General features: G+C 47.0%; 1 protein-coding gene across 7 annotated transcripts in view; it reads left to right on the forward strand.

Moving 5' to 3' along the window:
* LOC129854930 (zinc finger protein 609-like) overlaps positions 1–27,584 on the forward strand; it is a 211,010-nt gene that overhangs the window by 171,325 nt on the left and 12,101 nt on the right. For all 7 annotated transcript variants that reach the window (XM_055922116.1, XM_055922117.1, XM_055922122.1 and 4 more), the window contains one exon: positions 5,386–5,473. In XM_055922116.1, the coding sequence (XP_055778091.1) occupies positions 5,386–5,473 (88 nt within the window). The remainder of the gene's footprint in view (positions 1–5,385; positions 5,474–27,584) is intronic.

Here is a 27,584-nt window from a genome sequence, read left to right on the forward strand (position 1 = left end):
GGGTGCTGTCTTTCGGATGGGACGTTAAACGGGTGTCCTGACTCTCTGAGGTCATTAAAGATCCCATGGCACTTATCGTAAGAGTAGGGGTGTTAACCCCGGTGTCCTGGCTAAATTCCCAATCTGGCCCTCAAACCATCATGGTCACCTAATAATCCCCAGTTTACAATTGGCTCATTCATCCCCCTCCTCTCCCCTGTAACTATTCCCCAGGTCGTTGCTGCAAATGAGAACGTGTTCTCAGTCAACTTACCTGGTAAAATAACGGTAAAAAAAATAATAAAAAATAATAATAAAAAAAACACTTCACACAGACTAGTCTACATTCATACACACAGCTCTCACACTTCACACAGACTAGGTTACATTCATACACACAGCTCTCACACTTCACACAGACTAGTCTACATTCATACACAGCTCTCACACTTCACACAGACTAGTCTACATTCATACACACAGCTCTCACACTTCACACAGACTAGTCTACATTCATACACACAGCTCTCACACTTCACACAGACTAGTCTACATTCATACACACAGCTCTCACACTTCACACAGACTAGTCTACATTCATACACACAGCTCTCACACTTCACACAGACTAGTCTACATTCATACACACAGCTCTCACACTTCACACAGACTAGTCTACATTCATACACACAGCTCTCACACTTCACACAGACTAGTCTACATTCATACACACAGCTCTCACACTTCACACAGACTAGTCTACATTCATACACACAGCTCTCACACTTCACACAGACTAGTCTACATTCATACACACAGCTCTCACACTTCACACAGACTAGACTACATTCATACACACAGCTCTCACACTTCACACAGACTAGTCTACATTCATACACACAGCTCTCACACTTCACACAGACTAGGCTACATTCATACACACAGCTCTCACACTTCACACAGACTAGGTTACATTCATACACACAGCTCATACACTTCAACCTTCACTTGTGTTTTACCATTCGTATATGTGAATTTGGGGACTTCCCTCACCTCCTCTAAGCAGTTATGTGATTTCAGGGTCTACATGAGTAGTGTTTAATGGACAGAATCAGTTTTGTAATGTCTTGGCACAGACTATTGACTTCCTTTACGAGGCTCAGGTGTTGAACGTCATCATTGCCTGCCATTTTGAAATAACATTTGCGTGCCTGAGAAAATGACATGGAATTGGCAGAGAGCTTCATTTACTCTTGCACTTTGCCCAGGCCATGGAACCCAGGTTCAATTTCAGTGGTAGGCCTAATGGTTACCTAATGGTTACCTAATGGTTATCTTTCCAACAATGTACTGATGTCATGCTAACCTTTGGCAGATGGGATAATTGCTCCCAAAGCTGTTCTGTCTGCCTAAACGTGAAGTCACGCAAGTTGATCATCGTTTGTTTGAAAAGCTTGTCTCGTTGAACTATTTTTTCGTCTCATTGTTGTGCCGTTAACTTTGGTTCTATTGACGTTTATACTGCTCTGACAATTCAAATCTATCACAACGGTTGTAAAGTGTTGGATAGCTATAGGCTTTTGAGTTAATGGTACATACTCCCTTTCTTGAAACCAAACCAATATGCTGCACTTGAGTTAAGCAACATGATCTGCAGTGTGCTGTGTACACACAATCATTGTGACTGATATCTGAGAGAAGCTTCTAAGGCAAAACTGTCGGCTGACTGAGTTCAGGTCAACTATGAAAGCCAAAGCCCCTGAAGGGATGTCTCAATGAAAATGGACTGTGTGTGTGTGTGTGTGTGTGTGTGTGTGGGGGGGGGGGGGGGGGGGAGTGATTCTTTGGAAGCTCATCCTGTGATACCAACTGCCCCTTAGTGGTCTAATAAGCGTATGGCAGTCTCTTTTAGCAGCCAGGCACACAGATGAGTCGAGCCTCACTTCTCCACTTCCCCTCGCTCTGCTTCCCCTCGCTCTGCTAGTATCAAAGTGTTTGTCAGCCGATGCACAAACCATTCGGGAGACAAATTGAAGGCGACAGACCTGGGCTCTGGCAACCAGGGAACTCTTTTATATGCCTCAGCTGTTTCCTTCCCCGACACAAAAATAAAACTTTGTTTTCCTGTGGAGCCTCTGCAGTCTGCAGAGGCAGCAATGTCAGCTGGAGGACACCAGCACCCCATTTTCCCTCCTCCTTCATCCCTCACTCAGCTGTGTACAAATGGCTGTCTGGCAGTGTACTGTGCAGCTCCTAGGCTCTGTAATCAGGAACTGCTCTGTTTTAATGGAGGCGGGAGGGGGTGGGGGTGTGTGTGTGTGTGTGTGTGTGTGTGTGTGTGTGTGTGTGTGTGTGTGTGTGTGTGTGTGTGTGTGTGTGTGTGTGTGTGTGTGTGTGTGTGTGTGTGTGTGTGTGTGTGTGTGTGTGTGTGTGTGTGTGTGTGTGCAGTTCCAACCCCGAAACCAGCGTGCTGAATACTGAACAGTTGCACCTATTCTATTCAAGACTCTGAGCTTGACCTGAATGTTGCTTGGTGCCATCTTTTCTCTCGAGGAATCAATATGAAACCAATGGAGCCGGAGAAGAAGACGGATGTTTTACGTGTCCCCAACCGATTGTGTTTTTTTGTTCGTTTATTTAGCTTTTTATTTTTTTTTAAACCTATTTTGTACGTAATGTTGCCGCTACCGTTTCTTATGACCAAAAATAACTTCTGGACATCAGGACTGAGATTACTCACCACGGACTGGCAGAATCCTTTTTTTCCTTGAACGAGCCTGACGTGAACGATATACTGTTTTCTCGGGAACAGGCCCAGATCCCCGTGATTTGCGTGAAGAGGAGACAGAGAAACAGCCACCGGAGGGCGGGCTGCTGAGAATTCGTAGGCGATTGAATAAACCCCCACTTCCTTCCATTCTGCTAGCAAACGTGCAATCTTTGGAGAATAAAATCGATGAACTACGCAGCAGATTAAACTACCAACGGGACATTAAAAACTGTAACATCTTATGCTTCACGGAGTCGTGGCTGAACGACGACACTATCAACATACAGCTGGCTGGTTATACGCTGCACCGGCAGGATAGAACAGCAGCGTCTGGTAAGACAAGGGGTGGTGGACTATGTCTTTTTGTAAATAAAAGCTGGTGCACGATATCTAAGGAAGCCTCGAGCTATTGCGGTCTACAGCTTATCATGAGATATTCTATCTACCTAGAGTTTTCATCTGTATTTTTCATAGCTGTTTACGTACCACCACAGTCAGAGGTTGGAACTAAGACAGCATTGAATGAGCTGTATTCTGTCATAAGCAAACAGAAAAACGCTCACCAAGAGGTGGCGCTCCTAGTAGCCGGGGACTTTAATGCAGGGAAACTTAAATCTGTTTTACCAAATTTCTATCAGCATGTTAAATATGCAACCAGAGGGGAAAAAACTCTGGACCACCTTTACTCCACACACAGAGACGCATACAAAGCTCTCCCTCGCCCTCCATTTGGAAAATCTGACCATAATTCTATCCTCCTGATTCCTGCTTACAAGCAAAAATTAAAGCAGGAAGCACCAGTGACTCGGTCTATAAAGAAGTGGTCAGATGAAGCAGATGCTAAACTACAGGACTGTTTTTCTATCACAGACTGGAAATGTATCAGCGTTCAACACCATAGTACCCTCAAAGATCATCAATAAGTTAAGGACCCTGGGACTAAACGCCTCCCCCTGCAACTGTATCCTGGACTTCCTGACAGGCCGCCCCCAGGTGGTAAGGCTAGGTAACAACACATCCGCCACACTGATCCTCAACACAGGGGTCCTTCAGGGGTGTGTGCTCAGTCCCCTCCTGTACTCCCTGTTCACTCATGACTGCACAGCCAGGCACAACTCCAACACCATCATTAAGTTTTCCGATGACACACCAGTGGTAGTAGGCCTGATCACCGACAACGACGAGACAGCCTATTGGGAGGAGGTCAGAGACCTGGCTGTGTGGTGCCAGGCCAACAACCTCTCCCTCAACGTCACCAACAAACTAACATGGTCCAAGCACACCAAGACAGTCGTGAAGAGGGCACAGAAAAACCTATTCCCCCTCAGGAGACTGAAAAGATTTGGCATGGGTCCTCAGATCCTCAAAAGGTTCTACAGCTGCACCATCGAGCGCATCGTGACTGGTTGCATCACTGCCGGGTACGGCAACTGCTCGGCCTCCGACCGCAAGGCACTACAGAGGGAAGTGCGAACGGCGCAGTACATCACTGGGGCCAAGCTTCCTGCCATCCAGTACCTCTGTACCAGGCGGTGTCAGAGGAAGGCGATAAAAAAGACTCCAGCTACCCTAGTCATAGACTGTTCTCTCTGCTACGGCACGGCAGCGGTAACGGCGCGCCAAGTCTAGGCCCAAAAGGCTTCCTCTTTTACACCGCTGCTACTCTCTGTTATCATCTATGCATAGTCACTTTAATAACTCTACCTACATGTACATATTACCTCAGCTGCCCGTGCACATTGACTCTGTACCGGTACCCCCTGTATATAGTCTCGCTATTATTATTTTACTGCTGCTCTTTAATTACTTGTTACTTTTATTTCTTATTCTTATCCGTATTTTTAAAAAACTTTTTTTTAAACTTTGAAACTAAGTAAGTAAGCATTTCACTGTTGTATTCGGCGCATGTGACTAATACAATTTTATTTTATTTGAGTAGTATGACCGATTCTAGTACACAGTTTTATGTTTACTAGTAGTGATGGGGGGGAAATCGATAGTTACATATCAGGATATTATTTTTGACGATACATCGTATCATTTTGACAATATCTCAAATAGGGATATCCCATGTTTTTTGCGCTAGTTGGCTGTACCTGCACCAAAACTCCAGTAGGTTTCTTGTTCTCCAACTTTTTAAACAGGAAGCCAATTAATTTTTAGCACATTTTATTTCCCCGACTGATCAAAACTTGTTTTCTCACGGCTCTCTCTTGTCCATCGGCAGCAGACATATGTTTGGAACATCGAATCTCAATAAAATCACACTGTTGAAACGCAATACGTATCGTGAGAATCGCAATACGTATCGTATCGGCACCATGGTATTGGGATATCCCTATTTACTAGCCTATACTGTCCATGCTGACAGTCTTTTTGATGAAAGTTGGCATGTTATGCTAATATCACTCTTCATTATGTGTGTGTTCAATCTATCTAGTGTATTTCTAAAGCCCTTTTTACATCAGCAGATGTCACAGTTTACAAATAACCAGCTGAAAAGCTCTGAGCAGTGCAGAGGCAGGGAGCACAGTGGCTAGGACTCACTAGAAGGCAGGATGGGTTTACCCCGTTGACTGATGAAGACATGATGACAGTTCCTCTGTGCTCATCATTCCTCCTCTCTCTGTTCCCAGGCATGCTGGTAGTGAACGTGACCTGGAGAAACAAGACCTATGTCGGCACCCTCCTGGACTGCACCAGACACAACTGGGCCCCGCCAAGGTAAGCAGTAACTCTCACAACTATTCACTAACACACTGAAAACATTCACACACACACACACACCCGTTCAAACTGAACGTTCAGTTGGTCAGACACTTGAAAACTGACGACATATTGGTTCTCTCGAGGACAGATTTCCCCCCATAGCTTTTCCTTTGCTCGGAGCCAGCCATTATGAATGAAATATCCTTGGCTAACGTCTCCAAAGCCCCCCCCACCCCGCTGACACAGGGCTTTTGAAATGCAACAATGAGAGTTGGAATGATTTTTCTCCTCTGCCATCTATCCTGTCCTCAGCACCACAGAGGTGGCTGAGTCTTTTGTAGACTTCTCTACTAAACACCCCGCCGGTCTGTCCAAGGCCTGCTGGGTCTTAGTGTCCTCAACAATGTTCAAAGGCTTGACAAGCTATCTGTGCAACAGAATCAGGTAGTATTATCAATAGGTAGTAAGCTATCTTTTCATTGCGTTCAGTGGTGGGGGACGAGGTCTTAGTATATTTCTGTATCAGTAGGTAGAGTGTAATGGTGTTTCACACAGTGTCCTGTATCAGTAGAGTGTAATGGTGTTTCACACAGTGTCCTGTATCAGTAGACAACCAGTCTTCATCAAAACATGTCCGCTGGCCAGTCCCAGGATAGGGAGACCATATTGTACATAGGGAAATTCACATCCGGGCTACTTTGTAGATTGTTTAATTTAATGAATCTATTAAAGGTTTGCCAAACCTCTATTTTGACAGTAAATATTTGGTGAAAGGTCTGAAAGACAATACGATCCCTAAAAGAGTTGGTAGGTAGTTGCTTCTTCACCATGTGTTGGCGAGTAAGATGAACAATGACCATAGTGATGTAAGTAATCGTCCTGCATCTCCATCGCTTTGTGTGCCACCCTGTAATCAATCAAATGTTATTAGTCACATGCACCGAATACAACAGGTGTGTGTAGACCTTACAGTGAAATGCTGAATACAACAGGTGTAGTAGACCTTACAGTGAAATGCTGAATACAACAGGTGTAGTAGACCTTACAGTGAAATGCTGAATACAACAGGTGTAGTAGACCTTACAGTGAAATGCTGAATACAACAGGTGTAGTAGACCTCACAGTGAAATGCTGAATACAACAGGTGTAGTAGACCTTACAGTGAAATGCTGAATACAACAGGTGTAGTAGACCTTACAGTGAAATGCTGAATACAACAGGTGTAGTAGACCTTACAGTGAAATGCTGAATACAACAGGTGTAGACCTCACAGTGAAATGCTGAATATAACAGGTGTAGTAGACCTTACAGTGAAATGCTGAATACAACAGGTGTAGTAGACCTTACAGTGAAATGCTGAATACAACAGGTGTAGTAGACCTTACAGTGAAATGCTGAATACAACAGGTGTAGTAGACCTTACAGTGAAATGCTGAATACTCCGGGTGTGTGTAGAACTTACAGTGAAATGCTGAATACAACAGGTGTAGTAGACCTTACAGTGAAATGCTGAATACAACAGGTGTAGACCTTACAGTGAAATGCCGAATACAGCAGGTGTAGTAGACCTTACAGTGAAATGCTGAATACAACAGGTGTAGTAGACCTTACAGTGAAATGCTGAATACAACAGGTGTAGGTAGACCTTACAGTGAAATGCTGAATACAACAGGTGTAGTAGACCTTACAGTGAAATGTTGAATACAACAGGTGTAGTAGACCTTACAGTGAAATGCTGAATACAACAGGTGTAGTAGACCTTACAGTGAAATGCTGAATACAACAGGTGTGTGTAGACCTTACAGTGAAATGCTGAATACAACAGGTGTAGGTAGACCTTACAGTGAAATGCTGAATACAACAGGTGTATTAGACCTTACAGTGAAATGCTGACTACAACAGGTGTGTGTAGACCTTACAGTGAAATGCTGAATACAACAGGTGTGTGTAGACCTTACAGTGAAATGCTGAATACAACAGGTGTAGGTAGACCTTACAGTGAAATGCTGAATACAACAGGTGTAGTAGACCTCACAGTGAAATGCTGAATACAACAGGTGTAGGTAGACCTTACAGTGAGATGCTGAATACAACAGGTGTAGTAGACCTTACAGTGAAATGCTGAATACAACAGGTGTAGTAGACCTTACAGTGAAATGCTGAATACAACAGGTGTAGTAGACCTTAGTGAAATGCTGAATACAACAGGTGTAGTAGACCTTACAGTGAAATGCTGAATACAACAGGTGTAGGTAGACCTTACAGTGAAATGCTGAATACAACAGGTGTAGTAGACCTTACAGTGAAATGCTGAATACAACAGGTGTAGGTAAACCTTACAGTGAAATGCTGAATACAACATGTGTAGTATACCTTACAGTGAAATGCTGAATACAACAGGTGTAGTAGACCTTACAGTGAAATGCTGAATACAACAGGTGTAGTAGACCTTACAGTGAAATGCTGAATACAACAGGTGTAGTAGACCTTACAGTGAAATGCTGAATACAACAGGTGTAGTAGACCTTACAGTGAAATGCTGAATACAACAGGTGTAGTAGACCTTACAGTGAAATGCTGAATACAACAGGTGTAGTAGACCTCACAGTGAAATGCTGAATACAACAGGTGTAGTAGACCTTACAGTGAAATGCTGAATACAGCAGGTGTAGTAGACCTTACAGTGAAATGCTGAATACAACAGGTGTAGTAGACCTTACCGTGAAATGCTGAATACAACAGGTGTAGTAGACCTTACAGTGAAATGCTGAATACAACAGGTGTAGGTAGACCTTACAGTGAAATGCTGAATACAACAGGTGTAGGTAGACCTTACAGTGAAATGCTGAATACAACAGGTGTAGTAGACCTTACAGTGAAATGCTGAATACAACAGGTGTAGTAGACCTCACAGTGAAATGCTGAATACAACAGGTGTAGTAGACCTTACAGTGAAATGCTGAATACAACAGGTGTAGTAGACCTTACAGTGAAATGCTGAATACAACAGGTGTAGTAGACCTTACAGTGAAATGCTGAATACAACAGGTGTGTGTAGACCTTACAGTGAAATGCTGAATACAACAGGTGTAGGTAGACCTTACAGTGAAATGCTGAATACAACAGGTGTAGTAGACCTTACAGTGAAATGCTGAATACAACAGGTGTAGGTAGACCTTACAGTGAAATGCTGAATACAACAGGTGTAGTAGACTTCACAGTGAAATGCTGAATGCAACAGGTGTAGGTAGACCTTACAGTGAGATGCTGAATACAACAGGTGTAGTAGACCTTACAGTGAAATGCTGAATACAACAGGTGTAGTAGACCTTACAGTGAAATGCTGAATACAACAGGTGTAGTAGACCTTAGTGAAATGCTGAATACAACAGGTGTAGTAGACCTTACAGTGAAATGCTGAATACAACAGGTGTAGGTAGACCTTACAGTGAAATGCTGAATACAACAGGTGTAGTAGACCTTACAGTGAAATGCTGAATACAACAGGTGTAGGTAAACCTTACAGTGAAATGCTGAATACAACATGTGTAGTATACCTTACAGTGAAATGCTGAATACAACAGGTGTAGTAGACCTTACAGTGAAATGCTGAATACAACAGGTGTAGTAGACCTTACAGTGAAATGCTGAATACAACAGGTGTAGTAGACCTTACAGTGAAATGCTGAATACAACAGGTGTAGTAGACCTTACAGTGAAATGCTGAATACAACAGGTGTAGTAGACCTTACAGTGAAATGCTGAATACAACAGGTGTAGTAGACCTCACAGTGAAATGCTGAATACAACAGGTGTAGTAGACCTTACAGTGAAATGCTGAATACAGCAGGTGTAGTAGACCTTACAGTGAAATGCTGAATACAACAGGTGTAGTAGACCTTACCGTGAAATGCTGAATACAACAGGTGTAGTAGACCTTACAGTGAAATGCTGAATACAACAGGTGTAGGTAGACCTTACAGTGAAATGCTGAATACAACAGGTGTAGGTAGACCTTACAGTGAAATGCTGAATACAACAGGTGTAGTAGACCTTACAGTGAAATGCTGAATACAACAGGTGTAGTAGACCTCACAGTGAAATGCTGAATACAACAGGTGTAGTAGACCTTACAGTGAAATGCTGAATACAACAGGTGTAGTAGACCTTACAGTGAAATGCTGAATACAACAGGTGTAGTAGACCTTACAGTGAAATGCTGAATACAACAGGTGTGTGTAGACCTTACAGTGAAATGCTGAATACAACAGGTGTAGGTAGACCTTACAGTGAAATGCTGAATACAACAGGTGTAGTAGACCTTACAGTGAAATGCTGAATACAACAGGTGTAGGTAGACCTTACAGTGAAATGCTGAATACAACAGGTGTAGTAGACTTCACAGTGAAATGCTGAATGCAACAGGTGTAGGTAGACCTTACAGTGAAATGCTGAATACAACAGGTGTAGTAGACCTTACAGTGAAATGCTGAATACAACAGGTGTAGTAGACCTTACAGTGAAATGCTGAATACAACAGGTGTGTGTAGACCTTACAGTGAAATGCTGAATACAACAGGTGTAGGTAGACCTTACAGTGAAATGCTGAATACAACAGGTGTAGTAGACCTTACAGTGAAATGCTGAATACAACAGGTGTAGTAGACCTTATATTGAAATGCTTACTTACGAGCCCTTAACCAACAATGCAGTTTTAAGAAAAATACGAGTAAGAATAAGAAATAAAATGAAGAAGTAGTCAAAGAGCAGCAGTAAAATAACAATGTGGAGGCTATATATAGGGGGTACCGGTACAGAGTCAATGTGGAGTCTATATACAGGGGGTACCAGTACAGAGTCAATGTGGAGGCTATATACAGGGGGTACCGGTACAGAGTCAATGTGGAGGCTATATACAGGGGGTACCGGTACAGAGTCAATGTGGAGGCTATATACAGAGGGTACCGGTACAGAGTCAATGTGGAGACTATATACAGGGGGTACCGGTACAGAGTCAATGTGGAGACTATATACAGGGGGGTACTGGTACAGAGTCAGTGTGGAGGCTATATACAGGGGGTACTGGTACAGAGTCAATGTGGAGGCTATATACAGGGGGTACCGGAACAGAGTCAATGTGGAGGCTATAGACAGGGGGTACTGGTACAGAGTCAGTGTGGAGACTATATACAGGGGGTACTGGTACAGAGTCAATGTGGAGGCTATATACAGGGGGTACTGGTACAGAGTCAATGTGGAGGCTATAGACAGGGGGTACCGGTACAGAGTCAATGTGGAGACTATATACAGGGGGTACTGGTACAGAGTCAATGTGGAGGCTATATACAGGGGGTACCGGTACAGAGTCAATGTGTGGGCTATATACAGGGGGTACCGGTACAGAGTCAATGTGGAGGCTATATACAGGGGGTGCCGGTACAGAGTCAATGTGTGGGCTATATACAGGGGGTACCGGTACAGAGTCAATGTGGAGGCTATATACAGGGTGTACCGGTACAGAGTCAATGTGGAGGCTATATACAGGGGGTACTGGTACAGAGTCAATGTGGAGGCTATATACAGGGGGTACTGGTACAGAGTCAGTGTGGAGGCTATATACAGGGGGTACCAGTACAGAGTCAATGTGGAGGCTATATACAGGGGGTACCGGTACAGAGTCAATGTGGAGGCTATATACAGGGGGTACTGGTACAGAGTCAATGTGGAGGCTATATACAGGGGGTGCCAGTACAGAGTCAATGTGGAGGCTATATACAGGGGGTACCAGTACAGAGTCAATGTGGAGGCTATATACAGGGGGTACTGGTACAGAGTCAATGTGGAGGCTATATACAGGGGGTACCAGTACAGAGTCAATGTGGAGGCTATATACAGGGGGTACCAGTACAGAGTCAATGTGGAGGCTATATACAGGGGGTACCAGTACAGAGTCAATGTGGAGGCTATATACAGGGGGTACCGGAACAGAGTCAATGTGGAGGCTATATACAGGGGGTACTGGTACAGAGTCAATGTGGAGGCTATATACAGGGGGTACTGGTACAGAGTCAATGCGGAGGCTATATACAGGGTGTTACGGTACAGAGTCAATGTGGAGGCTATATACAGGGGGTACCGGTACAGAGTCAATGTGGAGGCTATATACAGGGGGTACTGGTACAGAGTCAATGTGGAGGCTATATACAGGGGGTACCAGTACAGAGTCAATGTGGAGGCTATATACAGGGGGTACCAGTACAGAGTCAATGTGGAGGCTATATACAGGGGGTACCAGTACAGAGTCAATGTGGAGGCTATATACAGGGGGTACCAGTACAGAGTCAATGTGGAGGCTATATACAGGGGGTACCGGAACAGAGTCAATGTGGAGGCTATATACAGGGGGTACTGGTACAGAGTCAATGTGGAGGCTATATACAGGGGGTACTGGTACAGAGTCAATGTGGAGGCTATATACAGGGGGTACTGGTACAGAGTCAATGCGGAGGCTATATACAGGGTGTTACGGTACAGAGTCAATGCGGAGGCTATATACAGGGTGTTACGGTACAGAGTCAATGTGGAGGCTATATACAGGGGGTACCGGTACAGAGTCAATGTGGAGGCTATATACAGGGGGTACCGGTACAGAGTCAATGTGGAGTCTATATACAGGGGGTACCGGTACAGAGTCAATGTGGAGGCTATATACAGGGGGTACCGGTACAGAGTCAATGTGGAGGCTATATACAGGGTGTACCGGTACAGAGTCAATGTGGAGGCTATATACAGGGGGTACTGGTACAGAGTCAATGTGGAGGCTATATACAGGGGGTACTGGTACAGAGTCAGTGTGGAGGCTATATACAGGGGGTACCAGTACAGAGTCAATGTGGAGGCTATATACAGGGGGTACCGGTACAGAGTCAATGTGGAGGCTATATACAGGGGGTACTGGTACAGAGTCAATGTGGAGGCTATATACAGGGGGTGCCAGTACAGAGTCAATGTGGAGGCTATATACAGGGGGTACCAGTACAGAGTCAATGTGGAGGCTATATACAGGGGGTACTGGTACAGAGTCAATGTGGAGGCTATATACAGGGGGTACCAGTACAGAGTCAATGTGGAGGCTATATACAGGGGGTACCAGTACAGAGTCAATGTGGAGGCTATATACAGGGGGTACCAGTACAGAGTCAATGTGGAGGCTATATACAGGGGGTACCGGAACAGAGTCAATGTGGAGGCTATATACAGGGGGTACTGGTACAGAGTCAATGTGGAGGCTATATACAGGGGGTACTGGTACAGAGTCAATGCGGAGGCTATATACAGGGTGTTACGGTACAGAGTCAATGTGGAGGCTATATACAGGGGGTACCGGTACAGAGTCAATGTGGAGGCTATATACAGGGGGTACTGGTACAGAGTCAATGTGGAGGCTATATACAGGGGGTACCGGTACAGAGTCAATGTGGAGGCTATATACAGGGGGTACCGGTACAGAGTCAATGTGGAGGTCATATACAGGGGGTAACAGTACAGAGTCAATGTGGAGGCTATATACAGGGGGTACTGGTACAGAGTCAATGTGGAGGCTATATACAGGGGGTACTGGTACAGAGTCAATGCGGAGGCTATATACAGGGTGTTACGGTACAGAGTCAATGCGGAGGCTATATACAGGGTGTTACTGTACAGAGTCAATGTGGAGGCTATATACAGGGGGTACCGGTACAGAGTCAATGTGGAGGCTATATACAGGGGGTACCGGTACAGAGTCAATGTGGAGTCTATATACAGGGGGTACCGGTACAGAGTCAATGTGGAGGCTATATACAGGGGGTACCGGTACAGAGTCAATGTGGAGGCTATATACAGGGTGTACCGGTACAGAGTCAATGTGGAGGCTATATACAGGGGGTACTGGTACAGAGTCAATGTGGAGGCTATATACAGGAGGTAACGGTACAGAGTCAATGTGGAGGCTATATACAGGGGGTACTGGTACAGAGTCAATGTGGAGGCTATATACAGGGGGTAACGGTACAGAGTCAATGTGGAGGCTATATACAGGGGGTACCGGTACAGAGTCAATGTGGAGGCTATATACAGGGGGTACCGGTACAGAGTCAATGTGGAGGCTATATACAGGGGGTACTGGTACAGAGTCAATGTGGAGGCTATATACAGGGGGTACTGGTACAGAGTCAATGCGGAGGCTATATACAGGGTGTTACGGTACAGAGTCAATGCGGAGGCTATATACAGGGTGTTACGGTACAGAGTCAATGTGGAGGCTATATACAGGGGGTACCGGTACAGAGTCAATGTGGAGGCTATATACAGGGGGTACCGGTACAGAGTCAATGTGGAGTCTATATACAGGGGGTATCGGTACAGAGTCAATGTGGAGGGTATATACAGGGGGTACTGGTACAGAGTCAATGTGGAGGCTATATACAGGGGGTACCGGTACAGAGTCAATGTGGAGGGTATATACAGGGGGTACTGGTATAGAGTCAATGTGGAGTCTATATACAGGGGGTACCGGTACAGAGTCAATGTGGAGGCTATATACAGGGGGTACCGGTACAGAGTCAATGTGGAGGTCATATACAGGGGGTAACAGTACAGAGTCAATGTGGAGGCTATATACAGGGGGTACTGGTACAGAGTCAATGTGGAGGCTATATACAGGGGGTACTGGTACAGAGTCAATGCGGAGGCTATATACAGGGTGTTACGGTACAGAGTCAATGCGGAGGCTATATACAGGGTGTTACTGTACAGAGTCAATGTGGAGGCTATATACAGGGGGTACCGGTACAGAGTCAATGTGGAGGCTATATACAGGGGGTACCGGTACAGAGTCAATGTGGAGTCTATATACAGGGGGTACCGGTACAGAGTCAATGTGGAGGCTATATACAGGGGGTACCGGTACAGAGTCAATGTGGAGGCTATATACAGGGTGTACCGGTACAGAGTCAATGTGGAGGCTATATACAGGGGGTACTGGTACAGAGTCAATGTGGAGGCTATATACAGGAGGTAACGGTACAGAGTCAATGTGGAGGCTATATACAGGGGGTACTGGTACAGAGTCAATGTGGAGGCTATATACAGGGGGTAACGGTACAGAGTCAATGTGGAGGCTATATACAGGGGGTACCGGTACAGAGTCAATGTGGAGGCTATATACAGGGGGTACCGGTACAGAGTCAATGTGGAGGCTATATACAGGGGGTACCGGTACAGAGTCAATGTGGAGTCTATATACAGGGGGTACCGGTACAGAGTCAATGTGGAGGCTATATACGGGGGGGTACCAGTACAGAGTCAATGTGGAGGCTATATACGGGGGGGTACCAGTACAGAGTCAATGTGGAGGCTATATACAGGGGGTACTGGTACAGAGTCAATGTGGAGGCTATATACAGGGGGTACCAGTACAGAGTCAATGTGGAGGCTATATACAGGGGGTACCAGTACAGAGTCAATGTGGAGGCTATATACAGGGGGTACTGGTACAGAGTCAATGTGGAGGCTATATACAGGGGGTGCCAGTACAGAGTCAATGTGGAGGCTATATACAGGGGGTACCAGTACAGAGTCAATGTGGAGGCTATATACAGGGGGTACTGGTACAGAGTCAATGTGGAGGCTATATACAGGGGGTACCAGTACAGAGTCAATGTGGAGGCTATATACAGGGGGTACTGGTACAGGGTCAATGTGGAGGCTATATACAGGGGGTACTGGTACAGAGTCAATGCGGAGGCTATATACAGGGTGTTACGGTACAGAGTCAATGCGGAGGCTATATACAGGGGGTACCGGTACAGAGTCAATGTGGAGGCTATATACAGGGGGTACCAGTACAGAGTCAATGTGGAGGCTATATACAGGGGGTACCAGTACAGAGTCAATGTGGAGGCTATATACAGGGGGTACCAGTACAGAGTCAATGTGGAGGCTATATACAGGGGGTACCGGAACAGAGTCAATGTGGAGGCTATATACAGAGGGTACCGGTACAGAGTCAGTGTGGAGGCTATATACAGGGGGTACTGGTACAGAGTCAATGTGGAGGCTATATACAGAGGGTACCGGTACAGAGTCAGTGTGGAGGCTATATACAGGGGGTACCGGTACAGAGTCAATGTGGAGGCTATATACAGAGGGTACCGGTACAGAGTCAGTGTGGAGGCTATATACAGGGGGTACTGGTACAGAGTCAATGTGGAGGCTATATACAGAGGGTACCGGTACAGAGTCAGTGTGGAGGCTATATACAGGGGGTACTGGTACAGAGTCAATGTGGAGGCTATATACAGGAGGTAACGGTACAGAGTCAATGTGGAGGCTATATACAGGGGGTACTGGTACAGAGTCAATGTGGAGGCTATATACAGGGGGTAACGGTACAGAGTCAATGTGGAGGCTATATACAGGGGGTACCGGTACAGAGTCAATGTGGAGGCTATATACAGGGGGTACCGGTACAGAGTCAATGTGGAGGCTATATACAGGGTGTACCGGTACAGAGTCAATGTGGAGGCTATATACAGGGGGTACTGGTACAGAGTCAATGTGGAGGCTATATACAGGAGGTAACGGTACAGAGTCAATGTGGAGGCTATATACAGGGGGTACCGGTACAGAGTCAATGTGGAGGTCATATACAGGGGGTAACAGTACAGAGTCAATGTGGAGGCTATATACAGGGGGTACTGGTACAGAGTCAATGTGGAGGCTATATACAGGGGGTACTGGTACAGAGTCAATGCGGAGGCTATATACAGGGTGTTACGGTACAGAGTCAATGTGGAGGCTATATACAGGGGGTACCGGTACAGAGTCAATGTGGAGGCTATATACAGGGGGTACTGGTACAGAGTCAATGTGGAGGCTATATACAGGGGGTACCAGTACAGAGTCAATGTGGAGGCTATATACAGGGGGTACCAGTACAGAGTCAATGTGGAGGCTATATACAGGGGGTACCAGTACAGAGTCAATGTGGAGGCTATATACAGGGGGTACCAGTACAGAGTCAATGTGGAGGCTATATACAGGGGGTACCGGAACAGAGTCAATGTGGAGGCTATATACAGGGGGTACTGGTACAGAGTCAATGTGGAGGCTATATACAGGGGGTACTGGTACAGAGTCAATGTGGAGGCTATATACAGGGGGTACTGGTACAGAGTCAATGCGGAGGCTATATACAGGGTGTTACGGTACAGAGTCAATGCGGAGGCTATATACAGGGTGTTACGGTACAGAGTCAATGTGGAGGCTATATACAGGGGGTACCGGTACAGAGTCAATGTGGAGGCTATATACAGGGGGTACCGGTACAGAGTCAATGTGGAGTCTATATACAGGGGGTACCGGTACAGAGTCAATGTGGAGGCTATATACAGGGGGTACCGGTACAGAGTCAATGTGGAGGCTATATACAGGGTGTACCGGTACAGAGTCAATGTGGAGGCTATATACAGGGGGTACTGGTACAGAGTCAATGTGGAGGCTATATACAGGAGGTAACGGTACAGAGTCAATGTGGAGGCTATATACAGGGGGTACTGGTACAGAGTCAATGTGGAGGCTATATACAGGGGGTAACGGTACAGAGTCAATGTGGAGGCTATATACAGGGGGTACCGGTACAGAGTCAATGTGGAGGCTATATACAGGGGGTACCGGTACAGAGTCAATGTGGAGGCTATATACAGGGGGTACCGGTACAGAGTCAATGTGGAGTCTATATACAGGGGGTATCGGTACAGAGTCAATGTGGAGGGTATATACAGGGGGTACTGGTACAGAGTCAATGTGGAGGCTATATACAGGGGGTACCGGTACAGAGTCAATGTGGAGGGTATATACAGGGGGTACTGGTATAGAGTCAATGTGGAGTCTATATACAGGGGGTACCGGTACAGAGTCAATGTGGAGGCTATATACAGGGGGTACCGGTACAGAGTCAATGTGGAGGTCATATACAGGGGGTAACAGTACAGAGTCAATGTGGAGGCTATATACAGGGGGTACTGGTACAGAGTCAATGTGGAGGCTATATACAGGGGGTACTGGTACAGAGTCAATGCGGAGGCTATATACAGGGTGTTACGGTACAGAGTCAATGCGGAGGCTATATACAGGGTGTTACGGTACAGAGTCAATGTGGAGGCTATATACAGGGGGTACCGGTACAGAGTCAATGTGGAGGCTATATACAGGGGGTACCGGTACAGAGTCAATGTGGAGTCTATATACAGGGGGTACCGGCACAGAGTCAATGTGGAGGCTATATACAGGGGGTACCGGTACAGAGTCAATGTGGAGGCTATATACAGGGTGTACCGGTACAGAGTCAATGTGGAGGCTATATACAGGGGGTACTGGTACAGAGTCAATGTGGAGGCTATATACAGGAGGTAACGGTACAGAGTCAATGTGGAGGCTATATACAGGGGGTACTGGTACAGAGTCAATGTGGAGGCTATATACATCGGGTAACGGTACAGAGTCAATGTGGAGGCTATATACAGGGGGTACCGGTACAGAGTCAATGTGGAGGCTATATACAGGGGGTACCGGTACAGAGTCAATGTGGAGGCTATATACAGGGGGTACTGGTACAGAGTCAATGTGGAGGCTATATACAGGGGGTACTGGTACAGAGTCAATGCGGAGGCTATATACAGGGTGTTACGGTACAGAGTCAATGCGGAGGCTATATACAGGGTGTTACGGTACAGAGTCAATGTGGAGGCTATATACAGGGGGTACCGGTACAGAGTCAATGTGGAGGCTATATACAGGGGGTACCGGTACAGAGTCAATGTGGAGTCTATATACAGGGGGTACCGGTACAGAGTCAATGTGGAGGCTATATACAGGGGGTACCGGTACAGAGTCAATGTGGAGGCTATATACAGGGTGTACCGGTACAGAGTCAATGTGGAGGCTATATACAGGGGGTACTGGTACAGAGTCAATGTGGAGGCTATATACAGGAGGTAACGGTACAGAGTCAATGTGGAGGCTATATACAGGGGGTACTGGTACAGAGTCAATGTGGAGGCTATATACAGGGGGTAACGGTACAGAGTCAATGTGGAGGCTATATACAGGGGGTACCGGTACAGAGTCAATGTGGAGGCTATATACAGGGGGTACCGGTACAGAGTCAATGTGGAGGCTATATACAGGGGGTACCGGTACAGAGTCAATGTGGAGTCTATATACAGGGGGTATCGGTACAGAGTCAATGTGGAGGGTATATACAGGGGGTACTGGTACAGAGTCAATGTGGAGGCTATATACAGGGGGTACCGGTACAGAGTCAATGTGGAGGGTATATACAGGGGGTACTGGTATAGAGTCAATGTGGAGTCTATATACAGGGGGTACCGGTACAGAGTCAATGTGGAGGCTATATACAGGGGGTACCGGTACAGAGTCAATGTGGAGGTCATATACAGGGGGTAACAGTACAGAGTCAATGTGGAGGCTATATACAGGGGGTACTGGTACAGAGTCAATGTGGAGGCTATATACAGGGGGTACTGGTACAGAGTCAATGCGGAGGCTATATACAGGGTGTTACGGTACAGAGTCAATGCGGAGGCTATATACAGGGTGTTACTGTACAGAGTCAATGTGGAGGCTATATACAGGGGGTACCGGTACAGAGTCAATGTGGAGGCTATATACAGGGGGTACCGGTACAGAGTCAATGTGGAGTCTATATACAGGGGGTACCGGTACAGAGTCAATGTGGAGGCTATATACAGGGGGTACCGGTACAGTGTCAATGTGGAGGCTATATACAGGGTGTACCGGTACAGAGTCAATGTGGAGGCTATATACAGGGGGTACTGGTACAGAGTCAATGTGGAGGCTATATACAGGAGGTAACGGTACAGAGTCAATGTGGAGGCTATATACAGGGGGTACTGGTACAGAGTCAATGTGGAGGCTATATACAGGGGGTAACGGTACAGAGTCAATGTGGAGGCTATATACAGGGGGTACCGGTACAGAGTCAATGTGGAGGCTATATACAGGGGGTACCGGTACAGAGTCAATGTGGAGGCTATATACAGGGGGTACCGGTACAGAGTCAATGTGGAGTCTATATACAGGGGGTACCGGTACAGAGTCAATGTGGAGGCTATATACGGGGGGGTACCAGTACAGAGTCAATGTGGAGGCTATATACGGGGGGGTACCAGTACAGAGTCAATGTGGAGGCTATATACAGGGGGTACTGGTACAGAGTCAATGTGGAGGCTATATACAGGGGGTACCAGTACAGAGTCAATGTGGAGGCTATATACAGGGGGTACCAGTACAGAGTCAATGTGGAGGCTATATACAGGGGGTACTGGTACAGAGTCAATGTGGAGGCTATATACAGGGGGTGCCAGTACAGAGTCAATGTGGAGGCTATATACAGGGGGTACCAGTACAGAGTCAATGTGGAGGCTATATACAGGGGGTACTGGTACAGAGTCAATGTGGAGGCTATATACAGGGGGTACCAGTACAGAGTCAATGTGGAGGCTATATACAGGGGGTACTGGTACAGGGTCAATGTGGAGGCTATATACAGGGGGTACTGGTACAGAGTCAATGCGGAGGCTATATACAGGGTGTTACGGTACAGAGTCAATGTGGAGGCTATATACAGGGGGTACTGGTACAGAGTCAATGTGGAGGCTATATACAGGGGGTACCAGTACAGAGTCAATGTGGAGGCTATATACAGGGGGTACCAGTACAGAGTCAATGTGGAGGCTATATACAGGGGGTACCAGTACAGAGTCAATGTGGAGGCTATATACAGGGGGTACCGGAACAGAGTCAATGTGGAGGCTATATACAGAGGGTACCGGTACAGAGTCAGTGTGGAGGCTATATACAGGGGGTACTGGTACAGAGTCAATGTGGAGGCTATATACAGGAGGTAACGGTACAGAGTCAATGTGGAGGCTATATACAGGGGGTACTGGTACAGAGTCAATGTGGAGGCTATATACAGGGGGTAACGGTACAGAGTCAATGTGGAGGCTATATACAGGGGGTACCGGTACAGAGTCAATGTGGAGGCTATATACAGGGGGTACCGGTACAGAGTCAATGTGGAGGCTATATACAGGGTGTACCGGTACAGAGTCAATGTGGAGGCTATATACAGGGGGTACTGGTACAGAGTCAATGTGGAGGCTATATACAGGAGGTAACGGTACAGAGTCAATGTGGAGGCTATATACAGGGGGTACCGGTACAGAGTCAATGTGGAGGTCATATACAGGGGGTAACAGTACAGAGTCAATGTGGAGGCTATATACAGGGGGTACTGGTACAGAGTCAATGTGGAGGCTATATACAGGGGGTACTGGTACAGAGTCAATGCGGAGGCTATATACAGGGTGTTACGGTACAGAGTCAATGCGGAGGCTATATACAGGGTGTTACGGTACAGAGTCAATGTGGAGGCTATATACAGGGGGTACCGGTACAGAGTCAATGTGGAGGCTATATACAGGGGGTACCGGTACAGAGTCAATGTGGAGTCTATATACAGGGGGTACCGGTACAGAGTCAATGTGGAGGCTATATACAGGGGGTACCGGTACAGAGTCAATGTGGAGGCTATATACAGGGTGTACCGGTACAGAGTCAATGTGGAGGCTATATACAGGGGGTACTGGTACAGAGTCAATGTGGAGGCTATATACAGGAGGTAACGGTACAGAGTCAATGTGGAGGCTATATACAGGGGGTACTGGTACAGAGTCAATGTGGAGGCTATATACAGGGGGTAACGGTACAGAGTCAATGTGGAGGCTATATACAGGGGGTACCGGTACAGAGTCAATGTGGAGGCTATATACAGGGGGTACCGGTACAGAGTCAATGTGGAGGCTATATACAGGGGGTACCGGTACAGAGTCAATGTGGAGTCTATATACAGGGGGTACTGGTACAGAGTCAATGTGGAGGCTATATACGGGGGGGTACCAGTACAGAGTCAATGTGGAGGCTATATACAGGGGGTACTGGTACAGAGTCAATGTGGAGGGTATATACAGGGGGTACCTGTATAGAGTCAATGTGGAGTCTATATACAGGGGGTACCGGTACAGAGTCAATGTGGAGGCTATATACAGGGGGTACCGGAACAGAGTCAATGTGGAGGCTATATACAGGGGGTACCGGTACAGAGTCAATTTGCGGGGGCACCGGTTAGTTGAGGTAATATGTACATGTAGGTAGAGTTATTAATGTGACTATGCATAGAGAGAGAGTCTTCTGAACAAATCTTCTCATGTCATTTTACTATGAATTCATCCATAATCCAAGTTGTCAGTGTTTCTTGGAGAAACACCCCAGACTCTCATGTTATTATCAACGATCTGCTCTCAACGCTGCAGCCACCTGCCGTGCCAGATAACACGTCTTTTCATAGAGCTCTGTGTTCTCCTCTCTCTCAATTCAACGGGCTTTATTGACATGGGAAACATATGTTAACGTTGCCAAGCAAGTGAAATAGATAATATACAAAAGTGAAATAAACAATAAAAATGAACAGTAAACATTACACTCACAGAAATTACAAAAGAATAAAGACATTTCAAATGCCATATTATGTCTATATACCGTGTTGTAACGATGTACAAATGGTTAAAGTACAAAGGGAAAATAAATAAGCATAAATATGGGTTGTATTTACAATGGTGTTTGTTCTTCACTGGTTGCCCTTTTCTTGTGGCAACAGGTCACAAATCTTGCTGCTGTGATGTCACACTGTGGTATTTAACCCAATAGATATGGGAGTTTATCAAAATCGGGTTTGTTTTTGAAATCTTTGTGGATCTGTGTAATCTGAGGGAAATATGTGTCTCTAATATGGTCATACATTGGGCAGGAGGTTAGGAAGTGCAGCGCAGTTCCCACCTCATTTTGTGGGCAGTGTCCACATAGCCTGTCTTCTGTAATTGGGGTATCCACAGGATTCTGATAGTCTTTGACTGCTGATTAAAGGATTTGTACATTTTCTTGTATTTCTTTTTGTTCCGGGCTCTTTGTTATATTGCTGTAGAGGTTTGCAAAGTGATTTCTCCACATATCCCCATTTTGGATAGCCAATTCCTCATGAGGTTTGTTTCATCTATTCCAATTCTCCCAGAAGTGGTTTGATTCTATGGATTCCTCAATTACATCCAGCTGATTTCTAATGTGCTGTTCCTTTTTTGTTCTTAGGGTGCGTTTGTATTGCTTCAGTGTTTCTCCATATTGAAGGCATATATTTTTGTTGTCTGGTTCTCTGTGTTTTTGATTAGATATATTTCTCAATGACTTTCTTAGATTTTTGCAATCATTATCAAACCAATTTTTGCTCTTATGCTTCTTTAGATTAGCCAAGGAGGCTAATTTGTCAAATATAAAGTTTATGTTCCAAACAGCCAAATTTACACCATTGCTGTAGGAGAATGTTCAGGCTTAAAAGTTGTCCAGGAGAGATTGTATTTTTTGGCTACTAATTGCTTTTTGGTAGATGTCTGTACTGTTTGCACTCCATCTATAGGCCTGTTTAGTACCATGTCATTTATTGGGCCGTGATGCTTCATGGTTGGGTTCTGCTCTTCTCAGATACACTGTGATTTTACTGTGGTCTGAGAGAGGTGTTAGTGGGCTGACTGTGAAGGCTCTGAGAGACTCTGGGTTTAGGTCGGTGAGGAAGTAGTCTACAGAGCTGCTGCCAAGGGATGAGCTGTAGGTGTACCTACCAAAAGAGTCTCCTCTCAGCCTGCCATTGACTATGTACAGACCCAGTGTTCGACAGAGCTGCAGGAACTGTACTCCATTTTTGTTTTTCACTTTGACATAGTTGTTTCTGTGGGGGTATGTGGGGAGGGAAAGGTTGTTGCTTCCTGGTAGGTGTTTATCCCCATGACTGTTAATCGTGTCTTGTTCTTCTGCTGTTCTAGCATTCAGGTCTCCACAGACCAGTATGTTGCCTTGGGCCTGAAAGTGACTAATCTCCCCCTCTAGAATGGAGAAGCTCTCTTCGTTGAAGTAGGGTGACTCTGAGGGGGGAATGTATGTGGCACAGAGGAAGACGTTTTTATCTGTCAAGATAGCCTCCTTGTTGATTTTTAACCAGATAAAGAATTCCCCTGTTTTGATCAATTCGATTGAATTAATTAGTTCAGATTTATACCATATTAGCATTCCCCCTGAGTCTCTGCCCTGTTCCTTTTAATTTAGTGGAGGGAAGGACTATCTCCCTATAACTTAGTGGACAGCCAGTGGAAACATCACCTCTGCACCATGTTTCCTGTAGTACTACAATATTACCATCATCAATTTCTTTCAGTAAGTCTGGGTTTCTGCTCTTTAGCCCAAAAGCAGAGGACTTCAATCCTTGTAAATTCCAACATGCAACGTAAAAAGATTTCATAACTGTTTTTTCTTTACCTTCAAAATTAGACAAACACTCACAATCCAACAAGAACTATTAAAATATGTTTTTCAATTAACGTAAACTCTTATTATGCAAATGTGATTTGTTTATCATTTAAGATAGAATTTGTGTCATGCCACTTGAGTGGATGTAGTGTGAGGAGGGTGGAGTTCTTGTGCTCATCTTACCATGACCCTCGGCCTATCACATGTGAGCATCCATGACCCTCGGCCTATCACATGTGAGCATTTGTTTAATGTCACTCATTTGGTTGGTGGGGGCTGGGCCAGTTGCTCCTCTCACAGCCTGTGCGTAGCTCTGCCTGCTGGGCTGTGGCTCCTCCAGGTGTGGGTCTGCGGTGGGGGGCAGGGGGGTGGGAGGCCTCGTCTGGGTGGCTCTGAAGCTGGCCTGGGGTGGTCTGTGCTGCGCTGGCTGTGGTGAGCATTGAGGTTGGTGGTGCTGTGGTCGTGGCTGGGGGGTCCAGGGTGCTGGTCCGGGGTGTTGTCTCGGTGATCTCGGCGGGTGGAGATTGCTCCGCTGTTCCTGGGTGGACAGGTCGGGCTGCGGTTTAAAGCGACATCCTTGAAGGTCTTGGCAAGAATAGGGACTGTCTCCCTGTACAGGTGAACATGGGCATAGAGACAGTCCAGATCGAGGGTGGGATGGTGAGGTGTACATTGGGTCGCAGGGCACAGTCCTGGGAGAGGCTGGCGTTTATTCTTTGGATTGTGTCAGGGTGGAAGTCCCTCCTCTGTAGAAGGGTTGACACCACGATCCTTGAGTTGGGGAAGATTGTGGAGGCCTTCGCAATCACTCCCTGTAGTGAACTCACCACTCTCTCCTGCTGAGCACGCAGGTCGTTGCTTCCAGTGTGTATGATTATGTGGCTTGGCGACCCGAGATGGGCCTTATCAAGCAGCTCCATGACACTCTGTGTTGTTGGGCACCACACCTTTCTCCTTTTGTGTTGAGGGGAAAGTTTCTTCTCCTTAACTTCCCATTTGAGTCAATCAACAGGACGATGTCAGACAGTGTTTCTTCTGGACTGCAGGGGGTAGAAGGGGGGGCTGGTGGGTGTTGGAGCTGGGGTGTGGCTGGTCTGTGCCGCTGTCAGTGGGAGGCTGTTCTGTGGGCTGGGGGGAGGCATGTAGCAGGCAGGGCTGGGGAGGTCTGGCTGGTTAAGGACAGGGCTGGGGAGGTCTGGCTGGTTAAGGACAGGGCTGGGGAGGTCTGGCTGGTTAAGGACAGGGCTGGGGAGGTCTGGCTGGTTAAGGACAGGGCTGGGGAGGTCTGGCTGGTTAAGGACAGGGCTGGGGAGGTCTGGCTGCTTAAGGACAGGGCTGGGGAGGTCTGGCTGGTTAAGGACAGGGCTGGGGAGGTCTGGCTGTGTGAGGACAGGGCTGGGGAGGTCTGGCTGGTTAAGGGCAGGGCTGGGGAGGTCTGGCTGTGTGAGGACAGGGCTGGGGAGGTCTGGCTGGTTAAGGACAGGGCTGGGGAGGTCTGGCTGTGTGAGGACAGGGCTGGGGAGGTCTGGCTGGTTAAGGACAGGGCTGGGGAGGTCTGGCTGGTTAAGGACAGGGCTGGGGAGGTCTGGCTGGTTAAGGGCAGGGCTGGGGAGGTCTGGCTGTGTGAGGACAGGGCTGGGGAGGTCTGGCTGGTTAAGGACAGGGCTGGGGAGGTGTGGCTGTGTGAGGACAGGGCTGGGGAGGTCTGGCTGGTTAAGGACAGGGCTGGGGAGGTCTAGCTGGTTAAGGACAGGGCTGGGGAGGTCTGGCTGGTTAAGGGCAGGGCTGGGGAGGTCTGGCTGTGTGAGGACAGGGCTGGGGAGGTCTGGCTGGTTAAGGACAGGGCTGGGGAGGTCTGGCTGGTTAAGGACAGGGCTGGGGAGGTCTGGCTGGTTAAGGACAGGGCTGGGGAGGTCTGGCTGGTTAAGGACAGGGCTGGGGAGGTCTGGCTGTGTGAGGACAGGGCTGGGGAGGTCTGGCTGGTTAAGGACAGGGCTGGGGAGGTCTGGCTGTGTGAGGACAGGGCTGGGGAGGTCTGGCTGGTTAAGGACAGGGCTGGGGAGGTCTGGCTGGTTAAGGACAGGGCTGGGGAGGTCTGGCTGTGTGAGGACAGGGCTGGGGAGGTCTGGCTGGTTAAGGACAGGGCTGGGGAGGTCTGGCTGTGTGAGGACAGGGCTGGGGAGGTCTGGCTGGTTAAGGGCAGGGCTGGGGAGGTCTGGCTGTGTGAGGACAGGGCTGGGGAGGTCTGGCTGGTTAAGGACAGGGCTGGGGAGGTCTGGCTGGTTAAGGACAGGGCTGGGGAGGTCTGGCTGTGTGAGGACAGGGCTGGGGAGGTCTGGCTGGTTAAGGACAGGGCTGGGGAGGTCTGGCTGTGTGAGGACAGGGCTGGGGAGGTCTGGCTGGTTAAGGACAGGGCTGGTGAGGTCTGGCTGGTTAAGGACAGGGCTGGGGAGGTCTGGCTGTGTGAGGACAGGTCATAGAGTGGTGATCTTGCTGCTCCTGCAGCCTGTCCTCTGTTCTCTTTCTCTCCTCCACTATGTTGGGAAGAGAGATGCTTGTTGTGCCTTTTTGGGTGGGGAGGGTAGGGGTGAGGGTGGTGCTGGTGGAGTTTGTCTTGTGGGAGGGCATGTCACTGGTGGTGTCCTTCTCTCTCTCCGCTCTCTCCTTAATGGTCTGAAAGTCTGTTTCAAACAGCCTAAGGTTACCTTGCACCATGACAGTCCCAGTCTTGTAGAGGTTGATTGTTATCATGGTGCTGTCAAGGTCGTCTGTCTCTTTGATTTTCAGCTTCCACCCATTACAGATTCCCTCTTTCTTTATGGATGGGTAGTGAGAGCACACTGCTGAGCGCCATGTATTTGGCTGGTCAGTGAGGAAGATGAGATTACTCACATCACCGTTTTTGTAGAGGTCTGCAAAAAGGGTTTCTGGCCTCACCTTTAGTAGTTTCTGTTTAAACGCTTTCCTCGTTGTGTCATTTTTGGCCTCTGGAGGGTAGAGAATGGACTCAGCGCTGAGGGGGAGTGGGGACATGGTTGGTGCCTGTGGGCTCTGCAACTACTGCTGCTGCTGCTCTGTTCTGCTGCCCTGTTGCCATGGCAACCAGTTTGTTTACAGCTAGCTAGCAACAACGGCAGGTAATTTAGCTCAAAAACCAGCAAAAAGAGTGACAAATCCTCACACTAAAAAAACTGAAGATATGTTTAAAGTTAGTCCGTGCAACTTTTTGGTTTACTCACTCAGTTTGGTCGTTTGATGTAGTTCTATTTGTTGTAGCTCGTATCTTCTGGCTAGCTTGTTAGCATGCTGGCTAGGTCTTTGTTGTGTAGCTAGCTAGCTAGAGTCAAAAGTTCTTAACTTGAGGCGAAACGTTACTTTTTTTCTATTCTGATTGAATAGAGTTGTTGTTCATCACTTGTCTGGAATTCTTTTTAGATTCGAGTGTTTATCTCATTTTAAGAAGAAAAAATATTAAATATATCAGGAGCTCAAGTTGAGCATGTCTCTCTCGCCCACCTCTCTCTCTCTCGTTACCTCTCTCTTGTTACCTATCTCTAGTTACATCTCTCTCTCCCTACCCCTCTCTCTCTCTCTCTCTACCCCCTGTTGGCTGTTGTGTAAAGGCAGG

Source organism: Salvelinus fontinalis, chromosome 5 (assembly GCF_029448725.1).
Source record: "Salvelinus fontinalis isolate EN_2023a chromosome 5, ASM2944872v1, whole genome shotgun sequence".
Taxonomy (NCBI): Eukaryota; Metazoa; Chordata; class Actinopteri; order Salmoniformes; family Salmonidae; genus Salvelinus; species Salvelinus fontinalis.